The following is a 25,238-nucleotide window of genomic DNA, read 5'->3' on the forward strand; positions in this document are numbered from 1 at the left end:
ATACATCCAAAGTTGTGGCAAAATGGCTTAAGGACAACAAAGTCAAGGTATTGGAGTGGTGGCAATCACAAAGCCCTGACCTCAATCCCATAGAAAATGTGTGGGCAGAACTGAAAAAGCACGTGCAAGCAAGGCCTACAAACCTGACTCAGTTACACTAGCTCTGTCAGGAGGAATGGGCCAAAATTCACCCAACTTATTGTGGGAAGCTTGTGGAAGGCTCCCCGAAACATTTGACTCAAGTTAAATTTAAAGGCAATGCTACCAAATACTAATTGAGTGTATGTAAACGTTTGACCCACTGAGAATGTGATGAAAGAAATTAAAGCTGAAATAAATCACTCTACTATTATTCTGACATTTCACATTCTTAAAATAAAGTGGTGATCTTAACTGACCGAAAACAGGGAATTTTTACAAGGATTAAATGTCAGGAATTGTGAAAAACTGAGTTTAAATGTATTTGGCTAAGGTGTATGGAAACTTCTGACTTCAACTGTATATTTCAATGATACTACCGACATGCATTCCATACATTTTTAAGCAGTATAATAGTATTATTAAATATTTTATATGGGAGTGGAAAAGACCATGTATCAGTATGCAGAAAATACATGCCCCTAAAGAAAGAGGGTTAGGAATCCCAGATGTAGAACTGTACAATGTGACTTTCGAGCTATCCAAAATGGCAAAGCACTGCAGGAGAGGTAGAAGAGAGATTGGTTACGTTGGAAATTAGGTTTGACTGCTCCCTTTGAACCTTTATATGTTTATCCCCCCCACCCCCCAAAACGAGCCTATGATACAGATATTCAGGGCATCGTTCCAATTCTACACCATTCTAGGGCAGTGTGATCGTTAATACATAAAATAACCCAAGAGTCTCTCCATTGACAAAGATATGATTCTGTAATTTTTTGTCATTTAAGAAATGGGGAATAAGAATAAACAGTGTGATAATGACATAAAGAGATATACGCAACTTAAAAGCTGTGTCAACACTAGGTCTTGCTATTATGTCAAAAGGCAACAATGTTTTGGAAGATTCCTTTTCACTACCATGCTCTGTACAAGCAGATACATGTTTGTATATTACAGATTTCAAATATTGGGCAGAATGTCAGAGAAGGGAAAAGGTATACAATTTAAAGTTTTTCAAATATTTTACTTCAATTTCCGTAGGATGGGTTTGTCACAAGATGTGTGTTAGCGATGTGAATGGGCAAAAGGAACCCTCCTTCATGCACTGTGATAATGCCCAGTTGTGCCCCTTATGGGACAAAGCCTTAAAGTGCATGGGGTATGGCCTTGGATTCCATATACCTATGTCACCAAGACTGACTGTTGAGTGAAAAGTCAGAAATAAGAGGGATTAACCAGACATAACTTAAAATTAGTTTCAGGTATTGTGTCAGTGTTAAATATGTATAAAGTTTTCATTCAAATAGCTCTAAAATGGCCACAATTAAGTGGCAAGGATGAGAGAATAAAACACTATGTAGATGATATGCGGCATCAGACCAGTCTGTCCTCTGTGGCTGCAGCTTCAATTCCACTGTTTGGGCCCGGATTTCACAAGCATTTTGTGGCGTGGCCACATGCCTACTGAGGATTTTTTTAAATCATATAAGAATGTACATTTACATTGTGCATAATTAAATGTATTACTCATTTAAGAGCACACAATAAGGTTTCAAATGACATCAAGATTAAGTTTGCCCCACATATAGATCAACAGTTAGTATTTCTATTCTAGTTTCATTAGGAATCACCCACCTATCACACGGAAGTTAAAAAAATGTTAACTGCAACAAGTGTTCTGCTCATTTAGGATAGGCCCTATACTTCACTGTAAAAAGTAGACTCCGAGAGAAATCAGTATTGACAGCGCCTTCGGAAATTATTCAAGCCCCTAGACTACTTTTCCACATTTTGTTACAGCCTTATTCTAAAATTTATAAAATTGTTATTCTTCTAATCAATCACACACAATACCCCATAATGACAAAACAAAAATTATATATTTTTTTCAATTCTTGCTAATTTATATAAATAAATAAAAACTGAAATATCACTTTTACATAAGTATTCAGACCCTTTACTCAGTACTTTGTTGAAGCACCTTTGGCAGTGATTACAGCATCAAGTCTTCTTGGGTATGACACTACAAGCTTGGCACACAAGTGTTTGGGGAGTTTCTCCCATTCTTCTCGGCACATCCTCTCAAGCACTGTCAAGTTGGATAGGGAGCGTTGCTGCACAGCTATTTTTAGGTCTCTCCAGAAATGTTCGATCGAGTTCTAGTTCGGGCTCTGGCTGGCCCACTCAAAGACATTCAGAGTCTTGTCCCGAAACCACTCCTGCGTTGTCTTGGCTGTGTGCTTATGGTCATTCGCCCCCAGTCTGAGGTCCTGAGCGCTCTGGAGCAGGTTTTCATTAAGAATTTTTCTGTACTTTGACATTCATCTTTGCGTCGATACTGACTAGTAGGGTGGCAGGTAGCCTAGTGATTAGAGCGTTGGGCCAGTAGCCGAAAGGTTGCTGGATCGAATCCCCGAGCTGACAAGGTAAAAATCTGCCGTCTGTCCCTGAGCAACGCAATTAACCCACTGTTCCCGGGCGCCAAAGACGTGAATGTCGGCAGTCCCCCGCACCTCTTGGAATCAGAGGGGTTGGGTTAAATGATGTACACATATTTCAGTTGACTGCATTCAGTTGTACAAAAGGCTAGGTATCCCACTTTGCCAGTCCCTGCCACTGAAAAACATCCCCACAGCATGGGCTTCACCGTAAGGAAAGCCAGGTTTCCTCCAGACTTGACGCTTGGCATTCAGGCCAAAGAGTTCCATCTTGGTTTCATCCGACCAGAGAATCTTGTTTCTCATGGTCAGAGTCATTAGGTGCCTTTTGGCAAACTCCAAGCGGGCTGAGGAGTGGCTTACGTCTGGTCACTCTACCATAAAGGCCTGATTGGTGGAGTGCTGCAGAGATGGTTGTCCTTCTGGAAGTTCTCCCATCTCCATAGACTCTGGAGCTCTGTCAGAGTGACCATCGGAATCTTGGTCACCTCCCTGAACAAGGCCCTTCTCCCAGATTGCTCAGTTTGGCCAGCTCTAGGAAGTCTTGGTGGTTCCAAACTTCTTCCATTTAAGAATGATGGAGGCCACTGTGTTCTTGGGGATCGTCAATGCTCTGCAGCTCTGCATTTTTTGGTAACCTTCCCCAGATCTGTGCCTCGACATAATCCTGTCGTCTCGAGCTCTACTGACAATTCCTTCTACCTCATGGCTTGGTTTTTGCTCTGACATGCACTGTCAACTGTGGGACCTCATCTAGACAGCTGTGTGCCTTTCCAAATCAGGTCCAATCAATTGAATTTATCACAGGTGGACTCCAATCAATCAAGTTGTAGAAACAACAAGGATGATCAATGGAAACAGGATGCACCCGAGTTCAATTTCAAATCTCATAGAAAAGGGTCTGAATACTTATGTAAAAATGTTTAATTTAATACACTTTTAAAAAAGCCTGTTTTCGTTTTGCCATTATGGGGTAGTGTGTAGATTGTAAAGATTTGAAAAACATTTTATTTAATCAATTTTAGAATAAGGCTGTAATGTAACAAAATGTGGAAAAAGTCAAGGGGTCTGAATACTTTCCGAAGGCACTGTACGTTAACAGTAGCCAAATCTGCCAAGACCAGTCATTATTAGCTTCAACCAATTTGCCCACTGCCACATTCGATAGAGCCAACAAAGGCAGCCTTGGAAGATTTGGTTACCATTAGATCAAATTGTATTCGTCACATACATTTTACAGCAGGTATAAAAAGGTACAGCGAATTGCTTATGTGCTTTAAAACTAATATATATATATATATATATAAATAAATTATTTTACTTTACTAGGCAAGTCAATTAAGAACAAATTCTTATTTACATTGAAGGCCTACCAAGAGGCAAAAGGCCTCCTGCGGGGGCTGGGATTAAAAATGTTGGACAAAACACACAAGAGAGACCTAAGACAACAACACAGCTAGCTTGCTACCACAATGCAATACATCAGTCAATAACAATAAAGAGTCAAGTCAAAAATAACAAGTAATAGAAGTAGGGATGCACGATATATCAGTGAACATTTCGAAATCGGCCGAAATTAGCTAAAATGCCAACATCGGTGTTGGCCCGATGTCTAGTTTAACGCCGATGTTAAAAACCGATGTCAAAGATACCGTGCATACCTATATAACGTAGGTACATGACGCCACGTAAGATGTTGCGCTACACGTGCAACACAGCATTCCTAACCTAGCCCACATTGTCTGCTGTGTGGAATGAAGCCGTCAACAAGTCAAGCAGTCATTTGAAAGAGTAACAACATTTCAGCTCATAAGCGAAATGCATTAAAGCCAAGATAATGAAATTCATTGCCCTTGACAAAGAACCGTTCTCTGTCGTGGGTGATGGCGGCTTTCGCCGACTGGTCGAACATCCGGTACACACGACCAAGTGCGCTATTTTTCAGATGTTGCCCTACCGGAGTTACACAGTAGTAGCGTCACTGCTATTAGCTTCACGACATACATACTATAGAACGCCATTTGGGTCTTTGCGTGTCAAAAAAGATACAGTAGCACTGTCAAAGCTGTACAAAAAAGTCTGCAAACAAACAAACACCGGCCACGAACGATGTGTTTACAATACCGCATTGGTAATAAAGCATAATTTGTTCGAACGCAAGTTCTGGGGAAGTTAGCTTTAGCTTGGTACCTAGCTAGTACTAATACAACCAGCCTGAAAACAATGACCAGTAGAAACTGCAGTCATTTTCATTATTCTTAGCAATGATTTAGGAATCCTTGTGCGTAAGTATTAGCTAGGTAGCCACTTGTTGTTCGCCTATTGAAATTGAACTTCAGTTCATGAAAATAAATAGCTAGCCAGCTACTTAACCCTGTTGCCTAAAGCAATAAGCAGCCAGCTAGCTTCATCTGGCTAGTGAGGCTCGACCGTACCAGGTTGTGTGTTGTGAAGCAAGCCACAATAAGGGTTAGGCACAAGTGGAATTTGCGGTTTGCCTTCAAAATAAAAGTATGTCATTGACTGTGATGCAAATTAATACAAATAGTAGAATTATGCCACACTTTTATTTTGAAGGCTACCCGCAAATTCCACTGTTGTGGCTAATCCTTATTGTGGATAGCTTCACATAGATTGGTCCAACCACCATTAATCAAATATTAACTGTATTATAAATTAGGGTTATTTAGGTGACACCTAGCTATATTGTTAGCTAGCTAACTATAGCTTCGGAAACAGATGTCGTTTTGCTATGTTTTTGGGGAAGAACATTGGTTACATCCATGAGCAAGCTAGCTTCTTTTTTTTTATGACCAGCACTGTAGGTGTGCGAGACAACTTTACCAGCATCATAGCATACATATCGATGAGTCGTTGTGACATACGAGTGATAGTGTAATCAACGTGTAATAACTGTAATAACTACGTAAAAAATTAATGAACGCGTTAAATTATGTGACGCGCAGTCATGTTCAGGTCCTGATCGGTCAACAAGCTTATTTGGCACATCAAATAGCGTTATTTAAAAACGCCAAAGACCCAAACGGCATAGAAATCCTGGTTGAGAATGAAATGACCGGAAAAAAATGAACAGCTAAACAGCACAACAAGTAAAGCGAAAGAAATAGGTTTTGAATAACACACACACACGGACGCAGCGGTCTAACTATTTAACTGTACTAGAATGCTTAAAAGGCCGCTAAAATGTTAAATATCGGTATCATTTTTTTGGCAAGGAAAATATCTGATATCGGTATCGGCCAAAAAAGTCATATCGGTGCATCACTAAATAGAAGTAATAAGAAAGGAAGTATGCATAGTAATAATGGACTGTACTTACAAATATCAAGTGGGTAGTGACTGTCACAACATGGAACTGACTTTAAGTGGGAAGTTATTCCGTATGTCTATGATGATGTCATGTTGCTGAATCTACCTTTGAAGTGGCAGTCTGAGATCTGAGAAGTTAATGTTCAAGAATCAATAAGAATCAATGTTCAATCAATGTTCAATAATTAATATGGCATGAATTTATAAGTCCAAAAATGAATGTACACTCACAGGAGGGCATCTCTCCACCATGATTCAAAGCTGTAACGACGGGGCCACATTTGAAAAGCTTCTCCATATCAAACATGACAATTTAGAAGAGTGCATTAAGGGGAAAAAAAATGAATATGTAATGAACTACGCAAAAAGAGAGGGAAAGAAACAGAGCGCGCACAGGTATACGAGGTCTTTTGAATAAATCAACAGCTAGCTGACTCTTTTCATCCTTTCAGGGTCAATTCAGGGGAAAGAAAGTGCTGGGCTGCCATCAAGTCCGTTTCATTCCAGACCTTGAGTCAGTGCAGCTCTGAAAGAGCTAATTGATGCTCCTATAAACAGCCATAGGCCCATCCAGGAAGAGGATGTTATGTAATATATTTATATGTAAGATTGGGTTGTGCTTGTGAGAAACGGTAGATGGCGCTTGACTATCTCCTCCGGAGTCCCCCTGACAACAGTACATTAGCCATTCCTGCCCGTGTGTTATTGGCTAAGGGAGTCACGCGAGATGAGGCGAGGAAAGGCACAGGGCTGCTCTCCGGTCGACTGGCTGTTTGACACTGATGGTCCGGTGGCGCCGTGGGGCACAAACGTCTGCCTGGGCCAGCGCCGCAGTCACTCAACTCCCCCATTGAGGACACTGGGGGGAGGAACCTCCCAGCACTGCCTACATGTCCATCCTGCTGCACCCTCTGTAAGACCACTCACTATATGCTCTTATTCACTCACAACACACTAGGCTTTCTGTAACCTCTGCTCGGTGCAACGCCACTGGCCATCACCCTCTTTCACATTGACCACGTTTACATGCACACCAATATCCCGTTTTTATTCGAGATACTCAAATATTCTGTTTTTAAGTTGATGCATAAACATATCCCATTTACAATAACCCAAAAATGCTTGTATCCTGTTTGAGTAACCCAGATAAGATGCCTGGGATATGCTGATCTTAGACGGGATACTCTGGCATGTAAACATCTTACCCGTTTACTGTTGATTTTTTGTGATCTGCGCTTGCTCAGTTTCACATATCATGGGTGTTGTGTGATGTTTTCATCTGATTTTCAAACAAATCACTTCAAAAAGTAGGCTACCTGCGCAGTTCAATCCACCATTATAATATTTTAGCTGATACTCCGTACTGGACCATACAGCCTACTGGCTTAGGCTACTTGCACCCCTAATTTAGATAAATGTCTGTTTATAATTTCTGACATTTGGTAGGCTATTTGTTTGTCAACTATAGTTAGATACATGCTTCTTCTCTTGTCATAACTTGTTGCCCTACGGCAGGGGGATTTTGTAGAATCTAAGGGGAGACTCAGGAGATGAATGGTTGGGACGGGGACTGATAAACAACCTCAGTTGCTGGGTGGGATAGGAAAGGGTGGGAGGCATGCTTTCTTCAGGTTAAGCAAGGTGGGAAGCATGGTTTGCGGGTGGGGAGGGAGGATGGGGACTGAGTCGGTGTGATCTTTACACGAATGTTCTTTCTTTTTCTTTTATTACCTCTAACCCCCTCTGAAAAATAAAATATAACTAAATAAAAAGTTGGTTACAAAAAAATACTTTTGGCCCAAGAACAGTGTTTCCCCCAACTCTGGTCCTCGAGTACCCCCAACAGTACACAGTTTTGTTGTAGCTCTTGGCAAACACACCTCATTCAATTTCATTGAAAGGATTGATGATTAGTTGACAAGTTGAATCTGGTGTGCTTGTCCAGAGTTACAATAAAAATGTGTACTGTTGGGGACCAAGGTTGGGAAACACTGCCCTAAAATACTAAATAAAGCAGTGCTCAGCAGAATAAGGTCTTAAATCGACTTAACGCATGCATTAGTAATCTAGTTAACACCGGTAAAGTTGTCTGTTTCACTTCAGCTATGCCCCAACCTCGCAGAGAGAGGATGTTTAAGGAATGGGCAGGGAAGTAAAGGCAATAACTCCAGAAAACATTGGAAAGATTGTTTCCATGCAAAATGTCCAAATGTCATCCGTTTGACCGGCTTTAAGGAAATGAAAAGCTGAGAAATTGACAAAACACGTTTCTGATAAGACTTCAGTTTGTCTTGGGTGCATAATTTGTGGTTGAAATACTATCTGCTTGCATAACAGTGTCAAAGATATCACGGTACAGGCGCATTTATTCAAGAGATGTTGAAAAATTTACATTTGGTGTATAGTTTTACTGCAAGAACTGCATAATTCTGCAGGAGTTCATAATATATAATGCTACATGTGAGCGGTTATAGTCCTACAGTCAGCATCCAGAATTCAGTTACTATTCCATTTAACCCATATGAATTTAAATTAGAAACATTCATTTTTATTCCTGATACAGGGATACTCGTGAGCGGGATATCAAAAGGTGCATGTCAACAGCTGACCTAGAATAAGATGTAGCTCATATCCTGCTTAACTATCTCATATAGTACCTGTAAATGTGATCACTGTAAGGATAGCGGCACTTGAAATTTAACAGGACAACTTTTCTTACAACGATGTGTTCACAATACCGCGTTGGTAATAAAGCATAATTTGTTCGACCGCAACTTCTGGGGTAGCTAGCTTTAGTTTGGTACCTAGCTAGCACCAATGCAACCAGTCTGAAAACAATGACCAGTAGAAACTGCAGTCATTTTCATTATTTTTAGCAATGATTTTGGAATCCTTGTGAGTAAGTATCAGCTAGGTAGCCACTTGTTGTTCACCTATTGAAATTGAACTTCAGTTCATGAAAATAAATAGCTAGCCAGTTACTTAACCCTGTTGCCCAAAGCTAACGTTATAAGCAGCCAGCTAGCATCATCTGGCTAGTGAGGCTCGACCACACCGGGTTGTGTTGTAGAGCTAGCCACAATAAAGATTAGGCACAATAGTGGAATTTGCGGTTTGCCTTTAAAATAAAATTACCTCTTTGAAAGTGATGCGGAAGGTTACAATTGAAGGAATCATGTCATATTTAGACTAGATAATGTTAAACAAGTTTCGAATGTGAAGCAATGAAATGGGATATCAGTCTACTCGGTGAAACCCACAGGACACAACTGTTTAGAGTTTACGCAAATATTAGCGTTGTAGCTCTTATCGCGGGACTGTGACTGTGTGAAATTACCTCCCCAGTCAGCCTATATTGTGTATTGGCATTCATATTGCATAGTACAGCTTTACCTAAGGATTGGGGATCAATGAAATGGGGTATCAGTCTACTCAATACCCAAGATATTTTTTCCCAATGTCCTCCTCAGTTATCAGACTCAAAAACATCCACACAGTATTGTTTTTCCTCATGAATAGTATTCAATACATGTAGGAGGACAATAAATGTGTCTCAATTCACAGTTGTTTCAGAGTCGCGCAATAAGAGCTACGACGCTAATGTTCTCTGGGTGTTACTGAGTAGACTGATCCCCCATGTCATTGATCCACAATCCATAGGTAAGGCTGTACAGTGAAATAAGTATGCCCCCACTGCAATTCTAAAGTATAATACATCCAGTGTGATTTCAACAGATGTCAAATTAACAAATTGTCTTTTGTTGATTTTATATAACATTACAACCTCGTTTAGCATGATCTATTCAATTATGGCATAATTCTACTATTTGCATTCATTTGTATCACTGTCAAGGACATACTTTTATTTTGAAGGCTAACCACAAAGTCCACTAATCCTTATTGTGGCTAGTTTCACATAGATGGGTCCGACCACCATTAATCAAATAAGAACTGTCTTATAAATGAGGGTTATTTTAGATGTTTACACCTAGCTATATAGTTAGCTAGCTGGCTAACTACAGCTACTGAAACAGATGTCGTTTTGCTATGTTTTTGGGGAAGAACATTGGTTGCTTCCATGAGCTAGCTAGCTTTTTTTTTTATGAGCAGCACAGTAGGTGCGCGAGACAACTTCACCAGCATCATAGCATACGTATCAATGAATAGTTGACATGGAATACGAGTGATTAATGTGTAATAACTACATAAAAAATGTATTAACACGTTAAATTATTATGTGACGTGCAATCATATTCAGGTCCTGATTGGCCAACAAGCTTATTCAACACGCAAAGACACAAACGGCGTTCCATAGTATGAGAAATCCTGGTTGAGAATGAAACGACTGATCAAATGAACAACAAAACAGTACAGCAAGTAAGTGAAAGAAATAGGTTTTGATTATGTTTAACTGGTAATGGGGACATACGTAAATGCCAACAAAATAACTTATTGGTCAGTGTGGTGTGTGTAACCCTTATTTAACGTCCATGTGTGTGTTAACTATTTAACTGTAGTAGAACGCTTAAAAAGCAGCAAATATTTTTTAATACTGGTTTTCGGTATCGTTTTTTTTTTTTTTTTTACAAGGAAAATATCAGATATTGGTATCGGCCAAAAATGTCATATCGGTGCATCACTACTCTCAAGCTTTGTCAGGTCGGATGGGGAGAGTCGCTGCACAGCTATTTTCAGTTCTCTCCAGAGATTTTCGATCAGGTTCAAGTCCAAGCTCTGGCAGGGCCACTCAAGGACATACAAAGACTTGTTCTGAAGCCACTCTTGCGTTGTCTTGGCTGGGTGCTCAGGATCGTTGTCCTGTTGAAAGGTGAACCTTCGCCCCAGTCTGAGGTCCTGAGCGCTGTGGAGTTATACATTTTTTTAAAATCAAGGATCTCTCTGTACTTTGCTCTGTTCATCCTTTTCTCAATCCTGACTCAGTCCCTGCCACTGAAAAACATCCCGACACCACAGCATGATGCTGCCACCACCACGCTTCACCGTAGGGATGATGCCAGGTTTCCTCCAGACGTGACGCTTGGCATTCAGGACAAAGAGTTCAATCTTGGTGACATCAGACCAGAGAATCTTGTTTCTCATGGTCTGAGAGTTTTTAGGTGCCTTTTGGCAAACTCCAAGCGGGCTGTCATGTGCCTTTTACTGAGGAGTGGCTTCCGTCTGGCCACCCTACCATAAAGGCCTGATTGGTGGAGTGCTGCAGAGACGGTTGTCCTTCTGGAAGGTTCTCCCATCTCCACAGAGGAACTCTGGAGCTCTGTCAGAGTGACCATTGGGTTCTTGGTCACCTCCCTGACCAAAGCCCTTCTCCCCAGATTGCTCAGTTTGGCCGGGCAGCCTGCTCTAGGAAGAGTCTTGGTGGGTTAGGGTTAGAATGATGGAAAGAATGATGGAGGCCACGGTGTTCTTGGGGACCTTCAATGCTTCAGAAATGTTTTTGTATCCTTCCCAAGATCTGTGCCTCGACATAATTCTGTCTCGGAGCTCTATGGACAATTCCTTCTACCTCATGGCTTGGTTTTTGCTCTAACAAACTGTCAACTGTGGGACCTTATCTAGACAGGTGTGTGCCTTTCCAAATCATATCCAATCAATTGAATTTACCATATGTGGACCCCAATCAAGTTGTAGAAACATCAAGGATGATCAATGGAAACAGGATGCAACCGAGCTCAATTTCAAGTCTCATTGCAAAGGGTCTGAATACTTATGGACCTGTTTATTTTATTTGTGGGAGAAAGAAAAATAATAATAATTCACTTTGTCATTATGGGACATTGATGAGAATTTTTTTATTAATTTTAGAATAAGGCTGTAATGTAACAAAATGTGGAGAAGATCAAGGGGTCTGAATACTTTCCGAATGCACTGTATTTGTGGCAAATGGGCAAAGATATTAGAATATCCGGACATCAGTATTTGATTACTTGCGAGAGTATTCATTTAAGAAAAGAATAGGCCTTCTAACAATGAAAAGGCTGTCTAAAATAAAATGATCTATGTGACATAGCCTACAAGGATAGACCATTACATTCAACATTTTAATAAAACACTGACAGTTGTGAGTGAGCCCCATCAAAAAAAGAAGTAGCCTGGACACTTGTGTAGCTTGTTGTTATTGCCGGTCAATCAATGCACCAGTGAAGTCAGTGATTTCTAATCAATGCAAAATATAATAAAAACGTACCGAATTAAGTTGACTAAATGAGAAAGGAGTAGGCTACAATGATCAACCAACAGGTAGGTTGTTGTTTAATATGAATGGAGTGGCTGTAGACAAGGACAGGGTTGTCACTAGTTAAAAGAACCACAAAGCCCAAATTGGCTATATCGTAAAAATTTGTAAACAAAAATGTGCTTTTTCATCTTAATTTAAGATTAGGCATAATGTTAACCACACTGCTAAGGTTAGGTTTAAAATTAGATTTTAAGTAGAGAAATTGTAGAAATAAGCGGGCTTTAAACATTATGACTGTGGCAACTAGTGACAACCCAAAGACGGGGAGCGCAGCAAAATAACCTCAATTAGCCCTGCTGCCTATGCTGTCTGACAAAAATCACTATTTTAGTAATTCTTCAAAGAAAATAAGGCAGTTTGTATTCAGCAGTCATAAAAGTATAAATCTTAGATCATGTACTGCATTTTCAGGTAGATACCTCACATTTTCAGGTAGATACCTTCTATCCCTCCGATCAGGCGTTCGGACAAGTAGACGCAAAATGGATTATGATCATTGTAGTGTATAACCACGTTTTCTGCGTTAAACTACGTTGAATATTGGCCTGTTGGAAACTACAATGCAGTCCAGCTCCACAGTGCTGTGTAGAGCCATCAAAAATTATGATCTGACGATGATGATGATGCACTGACTACAGAGTTCGATAATCAATCTGACCTTCTCTAACCCAGTTCACTAATACATTACGCAGGCCTTTCTAATCGACCTGGCCGGGGTATCCTGGAATGACATTGACCTCATCCCGTCAGTAGATGATGCCTGGCTATTCTTTAAAAGTGCCTTCCTCACCATCTTAACCTGTTGGGGCTAGGGGGCACTATTTTCACGGCCGGATAAAAAAAATGTACCCGATTTAACCTCCCTGGGCGAGGTGGGACGCTTGCCCACCCTAGTCAACAGCCAGTGGAATCGCGTGGCGCGAAATACAAATACCTCAAAAATGCTATAACTTCAATTTCTCAAACATATGACTATTTTACACCATTTTAAAAAGACAAGACTCTCATTAATCTAACCACATTGTCCCATTTCAAAAAGGCTTTACAACGAAAGCAAAACATTAGATTATGTCAGGAGAGTACCCTGCCCAAAATAATCACACAGCCATTTTCAAAGCAAGCATATATGTCACAAAAACCAAAACCACAGCTAAATGCAGCACTAACCTTTGATGATCTTCATCAGATGACACTCCTAGGACATTATGTTATACAATACATGCATGTTTTGTTCAATCAAGTTCATATTTATATCAAAAAACAGCTTTTTACATTAGCATGTGATGTTCAGAACTAGCATAGCCCCCGCAAACCTCCGGTGAATTTACTAAATTACTCACGATAAACATTCACAAAAAACATAACAATTATTTTAAGAATTATAGATACAGAACTCCTTTATGCAATCGCTATGTCCGATTTTAAAATAGCTTTTCGGCGAAAGCACATTTTGCAATATTCTGAGTACATAGCCCAGCCATCACGGCTAGCTATTTTGACACCCACCAAGTTTGGGACAACCTGAACTCAGAATTACTATTAGAAAAATTGGATTACCTTTGCTGTTCTTTGTCAGAATGCACTCCGAGGACTTCTACTTCAACAACAAATGCTGTTTTGGTTCCAAATAATCCATAGTTATATTCAAATAGCTCCGTTTTGTTCGTGCGTTCAGGTCACTATCCAAAGGGTGACGCGCGAGCGCATTTCGTGACAAAAAAAAATCGAAATATTCCATTACCGTACTTAGAAGCATGTCAAACGCTGTTTAAAATAAATTTTTATGCTCTTTTTCTCGTAAAACAGCGATAATATTCCAACCGGGTAACGTTGTATTCATTCAAAGGCTGAAAGAAAAAAATTGAGAATTCTCGTGACCGTGCATCTCCAGTGTCACTGTCCCCAGGCTGACCACTCACAAACTCTCCTGCTGTTCTTCGCCCAGAGACAGCAGACACCCCATTCCACTTTCTGGCGGCTTTAGAGAGCCAATGGGAGCCTTAGAAAGTGTCACGTTACAGCACAGATGCTGTATTTTCGATAGAGATGCAACAGAAGGACAACAGAAGGACAACAAATTGTCAGACAGGGCACTTCCTGTATGGAATCTTCTCAGGTTTTGGCCTGCCATATGAGTTCTGTTATACTCACAGACACCATTCAAACAGTTTTAGAGTGTTTCCTATCCAAATCTACTAATTATATGCATATTCTCGTTTCTGGGCAAGAGTAGTAACCAGTTTAAATCGGGTACGTTTTTTATCCGGCCGTGAAAATACTGCCCCCTATCCCGAAGAAGTTAACTGACTTGCCTAGTTAAATAAAGGTGTAAAACATTTTTTTTTAATAAAAAAAAATAAAAATAAGAAATAAAATTAATTTAAAAAAATGATTATTTTTTTTACATTTCGGCAAATCGGTGTCCAAAAATACCGATTACTATGAAAACGTTTAATCGGCCCTAATTAAAATCGGCCATTCCGATTAACGGGTCACCCTCTAGACTATTTCTCTACACCATTTGTATTTCATATAGCTTTGACTACGGGATGTTCTTATAGGCACTATAGTATTGCCAGTGTAACAGTATAGCTTCCGTCCCTCTCCTCGCCCCTACCTGGGCTCGAACCAGGGACACGTCGACAAGAGCCACTCTTGAAGCATCGTTACCCATCGCTCCACAAAAGCCACGGCCCTTGCAGAGCAAGGGGAACAACTACTTCAAGGTCTCAGAGCGAGTGACGTCACTGATTGAAATGCTATTAGTGCGCACCCCGCTAACTAGCTAGCCATTTCACATCGGTTACACTAGCCTATTCTCAGGAGTTGATAGGCTTGAAGTCATAAACAGCTCAATGCTTGAAGCACAGCGAAGAGCTGCTGGCAAATGCACGAAAGTGCTGTTTGAATGAATGCTTACGAACCTGCTGCTGCCTACCACCGTTCAGTCAGACTGCTCTATCAAATATCAAATCATAGACTTAATTATAACATAACACACAGAAATACGAGCCTTAGGTCATTAATATGGTCGAATCCGGAAACTATAATTTAGAAAACAAAACATTTATTCTTTCAATGAAATACGGAACCGTTCCGTATTTTATCTAACGGGTGACATCCCTTAAGTCTAAATATTGCTGTTACATTGCACAACCTTCAATGTTATGGCATGACTATGTACAACTATGGCAATTTAATTACAGTCTTTGTTAGGGAGAAATGGTCTTCACATAGTTTGCAACGAGCCAGGCGGCCCAAACTGCTGCATATACACTGACTCTCCTTGCACGGAACGCAAGAGAAGTGACACAATTTCCCCAGTTAAAAGAAATTCATGTTAGCAGGCAATATTAACTAAATATGCAGGTTTAAAAATATATACTTGTGTATTGATTTTAAAGAAAGGCATTGATGTTTATGGTTAGGTACACATTGGTGCAACGACAGTGCTTTTTTTCGCAAATGCGCTTGTTAAACCAACACCCGTTTGGCGAAGTAGGCTGTGATTCGATGAGAAATTAACAGGCACTGCATCGATTATATGCAACGCAGGACAAGCTAGATAAACTAGAAATATCATCAACCATGTGTAGTTAACTAGTGATAAGATTGATTGTTTTTTATAAGATAAGTTTAATGCTAGCTAGCAACTTACCTTGGCTTCTTGCTGCACTCGCGTAACAGGTATTCAGCCTGCTACGCAGTCTCCTCGTGGAGTGCAATGTAATCGGCCACAATCGGTGTGCAAAAATGCAGATTACCGATTGTTATGAAAACTTGAAATCGGCCCTAATGAATCAGCAATTCCGATTAATCGGTCGACCTCTAGTTCAGATACCGTATGAGAACTTTTTTCATCCTATTTATAGAGCGCCAGAGTGGAATTGTCATAATACCCATAAAACCTAGTGGTCAAACAGGGAAATTAAGAAACACTTAAAATAAGGGTTGTGTTTTATGCAGACTTTGGCATGACGTTTTGATAACCATGTAATTTTCTCGAATAAGATGACTTATCAATATATTCAGCACTCTTTACTCCGATTCAAAAATGCTAAATAGCATCAGAGTATACATCATGCCAGGGTAAGCCTACACGAAACACAGCCCTTATTTTAAATGTTTCTAAAAATCCCCTACAGGAAAAATTGTGGGAAAATTATTGGAATGTCTTCCCTGTTTGACCGCTAGGTTATGCGTATTATGACTCATACTGTGGAATTATCTACCGATATAGCGGTAAAAGGCCAATATCGGCCGATACCGTCAGTGAACTGATATATCGGTCGGGCCCCTAAACGAATACTTTGAAACTGACAATGACAAATGCACAAAAGTGACCAAAAAAATTCTCCCTTATCCATTGTTACTTACATGAAATGGACAAAAGACAAAGGCTCTTCCAAACTCCAAAAAGCACAGATGAAATTCAGTACAAAAACAGGACAGCCCTCTCACACACATCGTGCCGTTCGAAACACACCAACATTAAAATAGGGGGGTAGTAGCCGATCTCAGATAGATACATAAACACCAACAAACTCCACAGTCTCTCCTTTTCTCTCACCTAAATCACTCAAGTCTATTACTCCAGGACAGCCGGCCCCCTGCAATGTGTGTACGAGTGAGAGACTGAGTGTGCGTGTGTTTTTGTTTGTTTGCGAGCAGTGTGATGGACTGGAAGGGCGGCTAAGGCTCCCTGAGAGCTCCCTGTGCTGTTCCACCGGGGAGCAATTCGTCTGACCTGCTAAATATACCCCCAGGGGGCATGGCAGGCACAGAGAGTGAACACATTTATCCATTGCCCAGGCTGGGCTGGCCAGCAAAACCTCCATCCATCCAGTTAGCAGATTGCCGATTTCTCTCTGGCAGCATTTTCTCCTCATTAACCTGAGGATTTGGGAGTCTGTGCTGCCCATCTACAATGCTGGGTCTGACTAAATAGGCCTAAAATGTTAGATGGTAACAGCGGGTGGATAAACCTATCCAATCATTAAGCTTATCATCAGTGCTCATGAGAGATGAAATGCAGATCGAAAGCCATTTCCTAAATATTGCACACCGCGCATAGCATTTGTGCAAATGCAGGGGAAACCCTAAACCTGACCTTTGACCCCCTGCTGTACAGTGAGGGCATTAGGTCCTCACACACCCTATAGTCCTGTGTACTGTCATGCATGCATGCATGTCACTGTGTAGGCAGATTGTCCATGGGCTGCTGGCAGTTTAGTTTTTTTCACCATTCATCATTGGAGTCCTAGCACGAGACAACATTCTAGGTCATGTTACCCCTCTTATAGACTCGCATGGCAGGACTCTCTCCCACTCACAACTCCAAAAGGTGTGTCTGTAGCTTGCAGGTATAGGAAAAATTGGTAGGTCACACACAATCTCCTGTGTGATAGGGAAAACAAAATATCTCTTCCCACCCTACATTCTTCTGGAGTTCATGGAAATATATCAACCTTGTCAAAACACAGGGTTTGTGAATGTGCTTCGCTAACTAGCGTACCTTCGATAACGTCAAAAGTTTGATACAATGTAGGCTACATTTGTCATATCAGCCCCACTCGCGGCAGCAGTATGTTGACCTTAGAATGTCCCAACTCCCAAGCACGGCGATACCACAATCGAACAGCCATAACAAACCACGTTTCCATCCACAGTTTTTATGCAAGTAAAGTTACATCGTATAAAGAAAAAAAGTGATGGAAACAGGACATTTTGGTACAATTTTAAAAGTGCTGTTATAGAATTATTAGTCGACATGGAATCTTTTTGTGCCTGAAATGAATTAAGCAAGAAATGGAGGTGGAAACGCCTTAATGCGCAAATGATATAACAACCACCATATCGAAGTAAACTTGTATTCACGTGATTATTTGGTGTGTTGTCCTCCCACTACAACTTGGGAAATGCAGTTTATTAGGCTACAGATGAAATAGTCATGATGAACTTCACAAGTGCACCGTGATCTTGATGCTCCTTTCCAATAAATATTGAGGGTCTTATGATGATCGATGCTTGAGTTGCGTTTGACAAATAAAAATGCTCTCTCCCTTTTATCCATAATAATCTCATCATGTAGACTAGTCCACCGCACATCATCTGCGGGCTTTTGGCTAGAGCACACGTGCAAAGACCAGAGTAGGCATATTTGCTATTTAACGCAACAGTTTGGGACAAAACTAATCAGTCGAGTTGAAAATGCAATGGAAACACATTGAACTTTCGATGTTTATTTGGTACATGAAAACTTCAGCAAAAAAGTACATTTTGTGTGCACTGTCACCACCCACTGATTTGTATCTGCAACAAGTCAGTTTGGTGGAAAGACACCACTGGTGGGAAAATACGCATGTTTGCTATATGCAGATTTTAGAATATCTGCATGAAAATCTGTCGCCAAATTGGATGTAAAACATGATACTACGGCTGAAAAAAAAAGAACCATGAAGAGCAGAGGTTTTTCTGTTTTCTTCAAAATTAGCCCCATGGAATGTCTCTGTAGGGTAGGTTGCTAGTGACAGTGGAGGGGGGGTGTATATGAAACACAGCATGGGTAAAGCAGCCTACCCATGAGAGCCTAACCTCATGCTGAACCCAAAGCCACACCTTAAGAAGGGGTCAGAAGTTCAACTGCCCAATATTTATCTACTCCACTCTGGCTCTCACCTCTTTCCTCAGCTTTTAAAGTACAGTCAATTATATCAGTGTGGGCCTGGTTTCAATGGTTTTGCTTTGAGTTTGTTTTGTAGTGCATTCATTTTACATACAGTACGAGTCAAACGTTTGGACACCTACTCATTCAAGGGTTTTTCTTTATTTTTACTATTTCCTACATTGTAGAATAATAGAGAAGACATCAACTATGAAATACCACATATGGAATCATGTAGTAACCAAAAAAAAGTGTTAAACAATTCCAAATATATTTGAGATTCTTCAAAGCAGCCACCCTTTGCCTTGACAGCTTTGCACACGCTTGGCATTGTCTCAACCAGCTTCACCTGGAACGCTTTTCCAACAGTCTTGAAGGAGTTCCCACATATGCTGAGCACTTGTTGGCTGCTTTTCCTTCACTGTTGTCCAACTCATCCCAAAGCATCTCAATTGGGTTGAGGTTGGGTGATTGTGGAGGCCAGGTCATCTGATGCAGCACTCCATCACTCTCCTTCTAAGTCCAATAGCCCTTACACAGCCTGGAGGTGTGTTGGGTCATTGTCCTTTTGAAAAACAAATGATAGTCCCACTAAGCGCAGACCAGATGGGATGGCTTTTGGCTGCAGAATTCTGTGGTAGCCATGCTGGTTAAGTGTGCCTTGAATTCTAAATAAATCACAGACAGTGTCACCAGCAAAGCACCCCCACACCATAATACTTTCTCCTCCATGCTTCCCGGTGGGAACCAAACATGCGGAGATCATCCGTTCAGAAAGACACGGCGGTTGGAACCAAAAATATCCAATTTGGACTCCAGACCAAAGGACAAATTTCCACCAGTCAAATGTCCATTGCTCGTGTTTCTTGGCCCAAGCAAGTCTCTTTTTATTGGTGTCCTTAAGTAGTGGTTCCTTTGCAGCAATTTGACCATGAAGGCCTGATTCACACAGTCTCCTCTGAAAAGTTGATGTAGAGATGTGTGTTACTTGAACTCTGTGAAGCATTCATTTTGGCTGCAATCTGAGGTGCAGTTAACTCTAATGAACTTAACCTCTGCAGCAGAGGTAACTCTGGGTCTTCCTTTCCTGTGGCGGTCCTCATGAGCGTCAGTTTCATCATAGCGCTTGATGGTTTTTGCAACTGCACTTGAAGAAAATGTCAAAGTTCTTGAAATGTTCTGGATTGATAATATGGATTTGGTCTTTTACCAAATAGGGCTATCTTTTGTATACCACCCCTACCTTGTCACAACACAACTGACTCTGATTCATTAAGGAAAGTAATTCCACAAATTAACTTTTAAGAAGGCACACCTGTTAATTGGAAAGCATTCCAGGTGACTACCTTATGAAGCTGGCTGAGAGAATGCCAAGAGTGTGCAATGCTGTCATCAAGGCAAAGGGTGACTACTTTGAAGAATGTCAAATATGAAATTTATTTGATTTGTTTAACACTTTTTTGATTACTACATGATTCCATATGTGTTATTTCATAGTTTTGGTGTCTTCACTATTATTCTACAATGTAGAAAATAGTTAAATTCAGAAAAACCCTGGAATGATTAGGTGTCCAAACATTTGACTGGTACTGTATAATCCTTCGCTTTTTCATAAGTCAGTGGAGCCTTCACAAAACCTAGGGTATTCAACAACTCTTAAAAAGGGTAGCCTAACACCCATTCCAAAGTCACAAATGGATTAACAGTCATGATGCATAACTAGGCTAATTGTCACCATTGCAAACCAGTGCAGGGTGACAAAGAGCTGACTAGAATGTTTTTTTTAAAAAAGGGATAGACAAATGAGCTGGGACAGATAAGAAGGAACATAGTGTGAAGACAGGTTGGGCATGGATTTGAACACATGCAGAGAGGGGTTTGAGTGCAGAGGGCAGCGCCTTTAACCCTAAATGCTCAACCAACCTCAGGCACTAATGTAATCTTTCTTAAAAGGAAGTGAACAGTGCCACACAGCACTTAAACCCCTGTGGATTGTCTGAAAATCTACTAATCTCATTAGATCCCCAAATGGGCAGCAGACTTGGTGGAATATTGTCAGGGCGCTGCCCCTCCCACATTAATCACTAGGATTATCCCAACTTTCTTTACGGTAATCCCATTCTTAAATGGTATTCCCAGACACTTGCAGAGGTGATCATTTAATTCACTGGTGCGTACATGCGCTTGCCATTAGACATAATATTACTTTCCAACTGCAATTGTTTCTTTGGGGTTTCACTAGCCAAGGCATTCGAACAAGCGGCATAGCTAAAGCTTGTGGTCGAGTTGATGGTTCATTGACAATATGGTAAAACAATGTTCAACCAACCTTAAAATTGGTGATACTTCATTTATTCAACATTTTGAAGGCACCAGTGTCTTATTAACGGCTGTTTACATTTGCAGGTGGAACTCCAAAATCCAGAGAATGTTCACAAAAATATGAAATATACTTTTAGCACCGCGTGAAGAGGTTTCTCGCCATCTTAGCTGACATACATCTCACATTTCCTAACATCTTTGCTGGAACTAGTCATTTCTAAAAAAAAACGGGGTTACGGCCACATATAGATTTCACAGCGTTACGCAATGCGACCAAAACTGGATGTATTTATTTCTGAATATTCCCTGGTTATCGGGGTTCCACCTGCAACTGGACATTGGTGCAATTCAAAAATCATGAATTATGGAAGTATCGACAAGGTAGGTAGAAAAATGTTCACCCATCTATAATCCATCCTACACTAGAAGCCCATATGGAAGAAGTAGCCGTACAAGGATCTAACTAGAGCTGTGGTTTCATGAGCCAGTGGTCTAGTTGGAACAATGCTTCAAATATTGGAGAAGGGATACAAAAACGTAGTGGGTTTTCAACAACACATTTGGCAGGAGAAGTTCTGCCACGATTCATTTTCAACGAGAGGAGGGCACGTGGAGAAATATAGGGGGATTGTGAGCGGTGAGAACCCTGCGAGCAGAGTGGTAGAAGAAGTTGAGCTCTACTATATGCACATTTCAAGCGAAACGTTATCAAAATCCACTGTTTCAAGCACGTATCATCTTCCTGGTAACATACACTTCTCACAGAGATTGACTGAGGCAACAGTTAAAGATGGAATCCGCATAAAGGGAAAAATAACCACTGTCCGCCCCAGCACCTTTGTTATTGTTTTGCGGATGAAAATGAGGTGATGTGTGTCTAGTAGTGTGGTAAAAAAAACATTGCATTACATATTCTTCTGTTCTATCGAACGCATGCAATGATGTCCCGTAATGTAATATCCCAATCGTTAGTGGCAGATTCACCATTAAGGATCCCAGCTTTAATGCCTCCATGTTCCCTTTGTGAAGTGTCGAACGACAAGCATAACATGTACATTCACCAACACTCACCGGTATCATATTGGCGGCTGTCTGTCAGAACGACGGGGGCATCAAATCAACAATGTCGAACTTGGAAAGGGTGAATTCGATGTCTTCTAGCTATCTGTTAACGACATCCAAAGTTATGGCTGGAGATTCTGCCCAGTAGCGCCAACAGTTCAGTGATGAGGGCCAGCCCAGGCCTCGTCCTATGCAATGCAATATAAAACGGATATGAGCTAACTAACTGTTACAGTAACTAGATACCTAGCCAACTAACTGCATACAGACTATGTGGCAGGCAGTGAGAAGTAACGTTGGCCTAACTAGCTAGTTAGGCCGAGTTGGTCAGAGCTCAGTTAGTCTAACGTTACGGTAAACACTGACATCAACTCTTGGGCCTGGAACGAACCTTATATTGATGATGAATACCAAACACTGACACTACGGTTGCCCTTACTATATAGCTAGAGAGTTATCTAAGTTAATGTTTCGATGATTACTTTAACATTGTACTGTAAGTAGTTAACTATTTATAGGCTAGGTAGCAAGCTAACGTTAGCTAGTTAGTAGTGTCATACCGTCAGTATAATTTGGTCAGTGTGGAACTTCGCTAGCTAGCCAATTAGACAGTTAGCTAAAGTTAGGCCCTCAGCAAGACCTAACTATCTAGCTAACGTTACCTAGCTGCTGCTTGTTCTGCTATGCTATCTAACGTAACGTTCGTTGCCAATTGTTTGTATCGTAGTTATAACTGAAATTATAGGAGCGTTGGGTAGTGCTTAGCTAACGTTTGCAGCTAGTTGTTGAATGTCAAACATGATTAACGTTAGTCTTGTTCAGGTGGATTGTTTACTAGCTAACGTTAGTGAATAGCTAGTCTAACTTAGGTCGCGAGATGACGTTAACTAGCTAGCTAATCAGCTGATGAAACGATAGCTAGCTACTGAAATAAACAACAAAAGCGTTACTTACAGATGTCAGAGTCAATTCCTGTTCATTCTTGGTCGTCGTAGCCTATCGCGAGTGATTCAGGCCTAATGAAGCTACTGATACCTCTCACCAAGTAACCTAACGTACTAGCGCCATAAGATGCGGTCAAAGATCTTTACAACTAACCCAAGATAGACCAGAGTCTGAATCCTAGTGGGCAGAACAAGCAAGGAGGTGGGCAGAGCCAAACACTTCTTCTTCGATGAGGTTTAACGGCGGTTGGCATCCAATAAATGTTGCATTATCGCCACATACTAGACTGGAGTACAACTCCCTTATACTTTGGTTGAAAAAAAAAAAAGATTAACAAATACCCAACCATCTAACACAGGAGTGGGCAAACTTTTTGGCTCAAGGGCCACATCAGTATTTTGAAATTCAACGGAGGAATGCAGTTTTGGGCAGACCAATTGTTTGTTAAAAGCAATTTGTGGGGGCCTCCCGAGTGGCGCAGCAGTCTAAGGCACTGCATTGCAGTGAGATGTCACTACTAGACCCGGGTTCAATCCCAGGCTGTGTCACAGCTGGCCTTGACACACTGCCATGAGGCAGTGCACAATTGGCCCAGCATCCTCTGGGTCAGGAGAGGGTTTGGCAGGCTGAGATTTCCTTGGGCTGGGTGCATGCATGCTGACATGTTGGTGTGGCAGTGTGGCTTGGCTAGGTTGTGTTTCGGAGGCTAGCTAACATTAGCTTGCTCTCGACCTTCGCCTCTCCTGAGTCTGTACGGGAGTTGCAGTGTGGGATACCATGAAATTGGGGAGAAAAAGTGGTAAAAAAAATAATATTCTTTTTAAATGTCTAGCGGGCCGGATTGAAGTGTCCGGCGGGCCAGATACAGCAAGAAGGTGGGCAGAGCCAAGCACGAGCTATCAAGAGGCTATTGGTGCATTCTAGCATGTATTTGCATATTTCCATTAGGGAATGCCTACTCTGTTGTGTGTGTGTGTGTGTGTGTGTGTGTGTGTGTGTGTGTGTGTGTGTGTGTGTGTGTGTGTGTGTGTGTGTGTGTGTGTGTGTGTGTAGGCTGGTGGGAGGAGCTAAAGGAGGATGGGCTGTGTGTAATGGCTTGAATGGAATAAATAGAACGGTATCAAACACTTCAAACATATGGAAACCACAGTTCCATTTATTCCTTTCCAGCCGTTACAGAGCTCCTCCCACCACCCTCCCACCACCCACACCCTGTGTGTATTTGCGTGTGTGCAATAACTCAATTTGCCCTTGCACTCCTTCTAAACAACGCCATTTTTAGAAACTTTGGCAAATGTTAAAGTCTACAAAACTTTGTCCACTCTGTTCGTAACCGATTGTAGTTTTGGAAAAAGAAAACTGTATTGAGATCAAATGTTCCATTGATGAGAACATTTGCTGAGTGTCGGACAAAATCCATCTCTCACTGCCGGCCACTCGGCTTTCTCTCACCACCATATTTGATCCCACACCAGGCCAGCAGCTGGATGGAAGGGACGCTATTGTTCAAAACACCTTGTAACTCTTCTGCAATAAAATCTCATACACCCAAGTACTTCTCTGTAGTTGCCACCACCACAACATTTATCCTCTGTGATTTACGTTCCATTCCTGCGGTACAGTTGACAACCATGAACGCCAAAAAACCAACCTTACTGAAGCCCATGTTATTCCTACCACTTTCTATTGGCCTCGGCCTACTCACAGGGATCCATCTAGTATCCTTCACCCTGGACCCATCTTCCTCTTTTACATTTTTGTATCCTTTATTTAACTAGGCAAGTCAGTTAAGAACATGCTTTCATTTGTGTTTGGAGCTCATCAGTTTAATATTTAGAATGTTAGCTCAAGGTAAGGAACATTTAGCTTGCTAAGAGCTCTTGGGGCATCAAAGCCCTCGTAGAGCATTTAAGCCCTGACCAATGCCTGACAGACAGTTTGTCTCCCAGGCTGTACGCCACCCCCAAAACTACAGCCAACCGCATGCCAGCAACAACGCAGCTACTGTGTGTAACGATCGTCGTGCATGAAGGAAGAAGTGGACCAAGGCGCAGCTGGGAGCGAACACGTTATTTATTTC

At 41.2% G+C, this 25,238-nt stretch overlaps 1 protein-coding gene across 3 annotated transcripts in view; it reads right to left on the reverse strand.

Moving 5' to 3' along the window:
- ppp1r13bb (protein phosphatase 1, regulatory subunit 13Bb) overlaps positions 1-23,344 on the reverse strand; it is a 79,773-nt gene extending 56,429 nt beyond the window's left edge. The window contains exons 1-2 of one of the 3 annotated variants that reach the window (XM_029733417.1): positions 23,168-23,344; positions 22,223-22,316 (exon numbers count right to left, since the gene is read on the reverse strand). In XM_029733417.1, the coding sequence (XP_029589277.1) occupies positions 22,223-22,231 (9 nt within the window). In that variant the 5' untranslated portion in view covers positions 22,232-22,316; positions 23,168-23,344. Of the gene's footprint in view, positions 1-22,222; positions 22,402-23,167 lie in introns of all 3 variants that reach the window. The other 2 variants (XM_029733416.1, XM_029733418.1) reach the window with 2 other exon arrangements.
- Between the last annotated feature and the right edge of the window lie 1,894 nt (positions 23,345-25,238).

This window comes from Salmo trutta, chromosome 35 (assembly GCF_901001165.1).
Source record: "Salmo trutta chromosome 35, fSalTru1.1, whole genome shotgun sequence".
Classification (NCBI taxonomy): Eukaryota; Metazoa; Chordata; class Actinopteri; order Salmoniformes; family Salmonidae; genus Salmo; species Salmo trutta.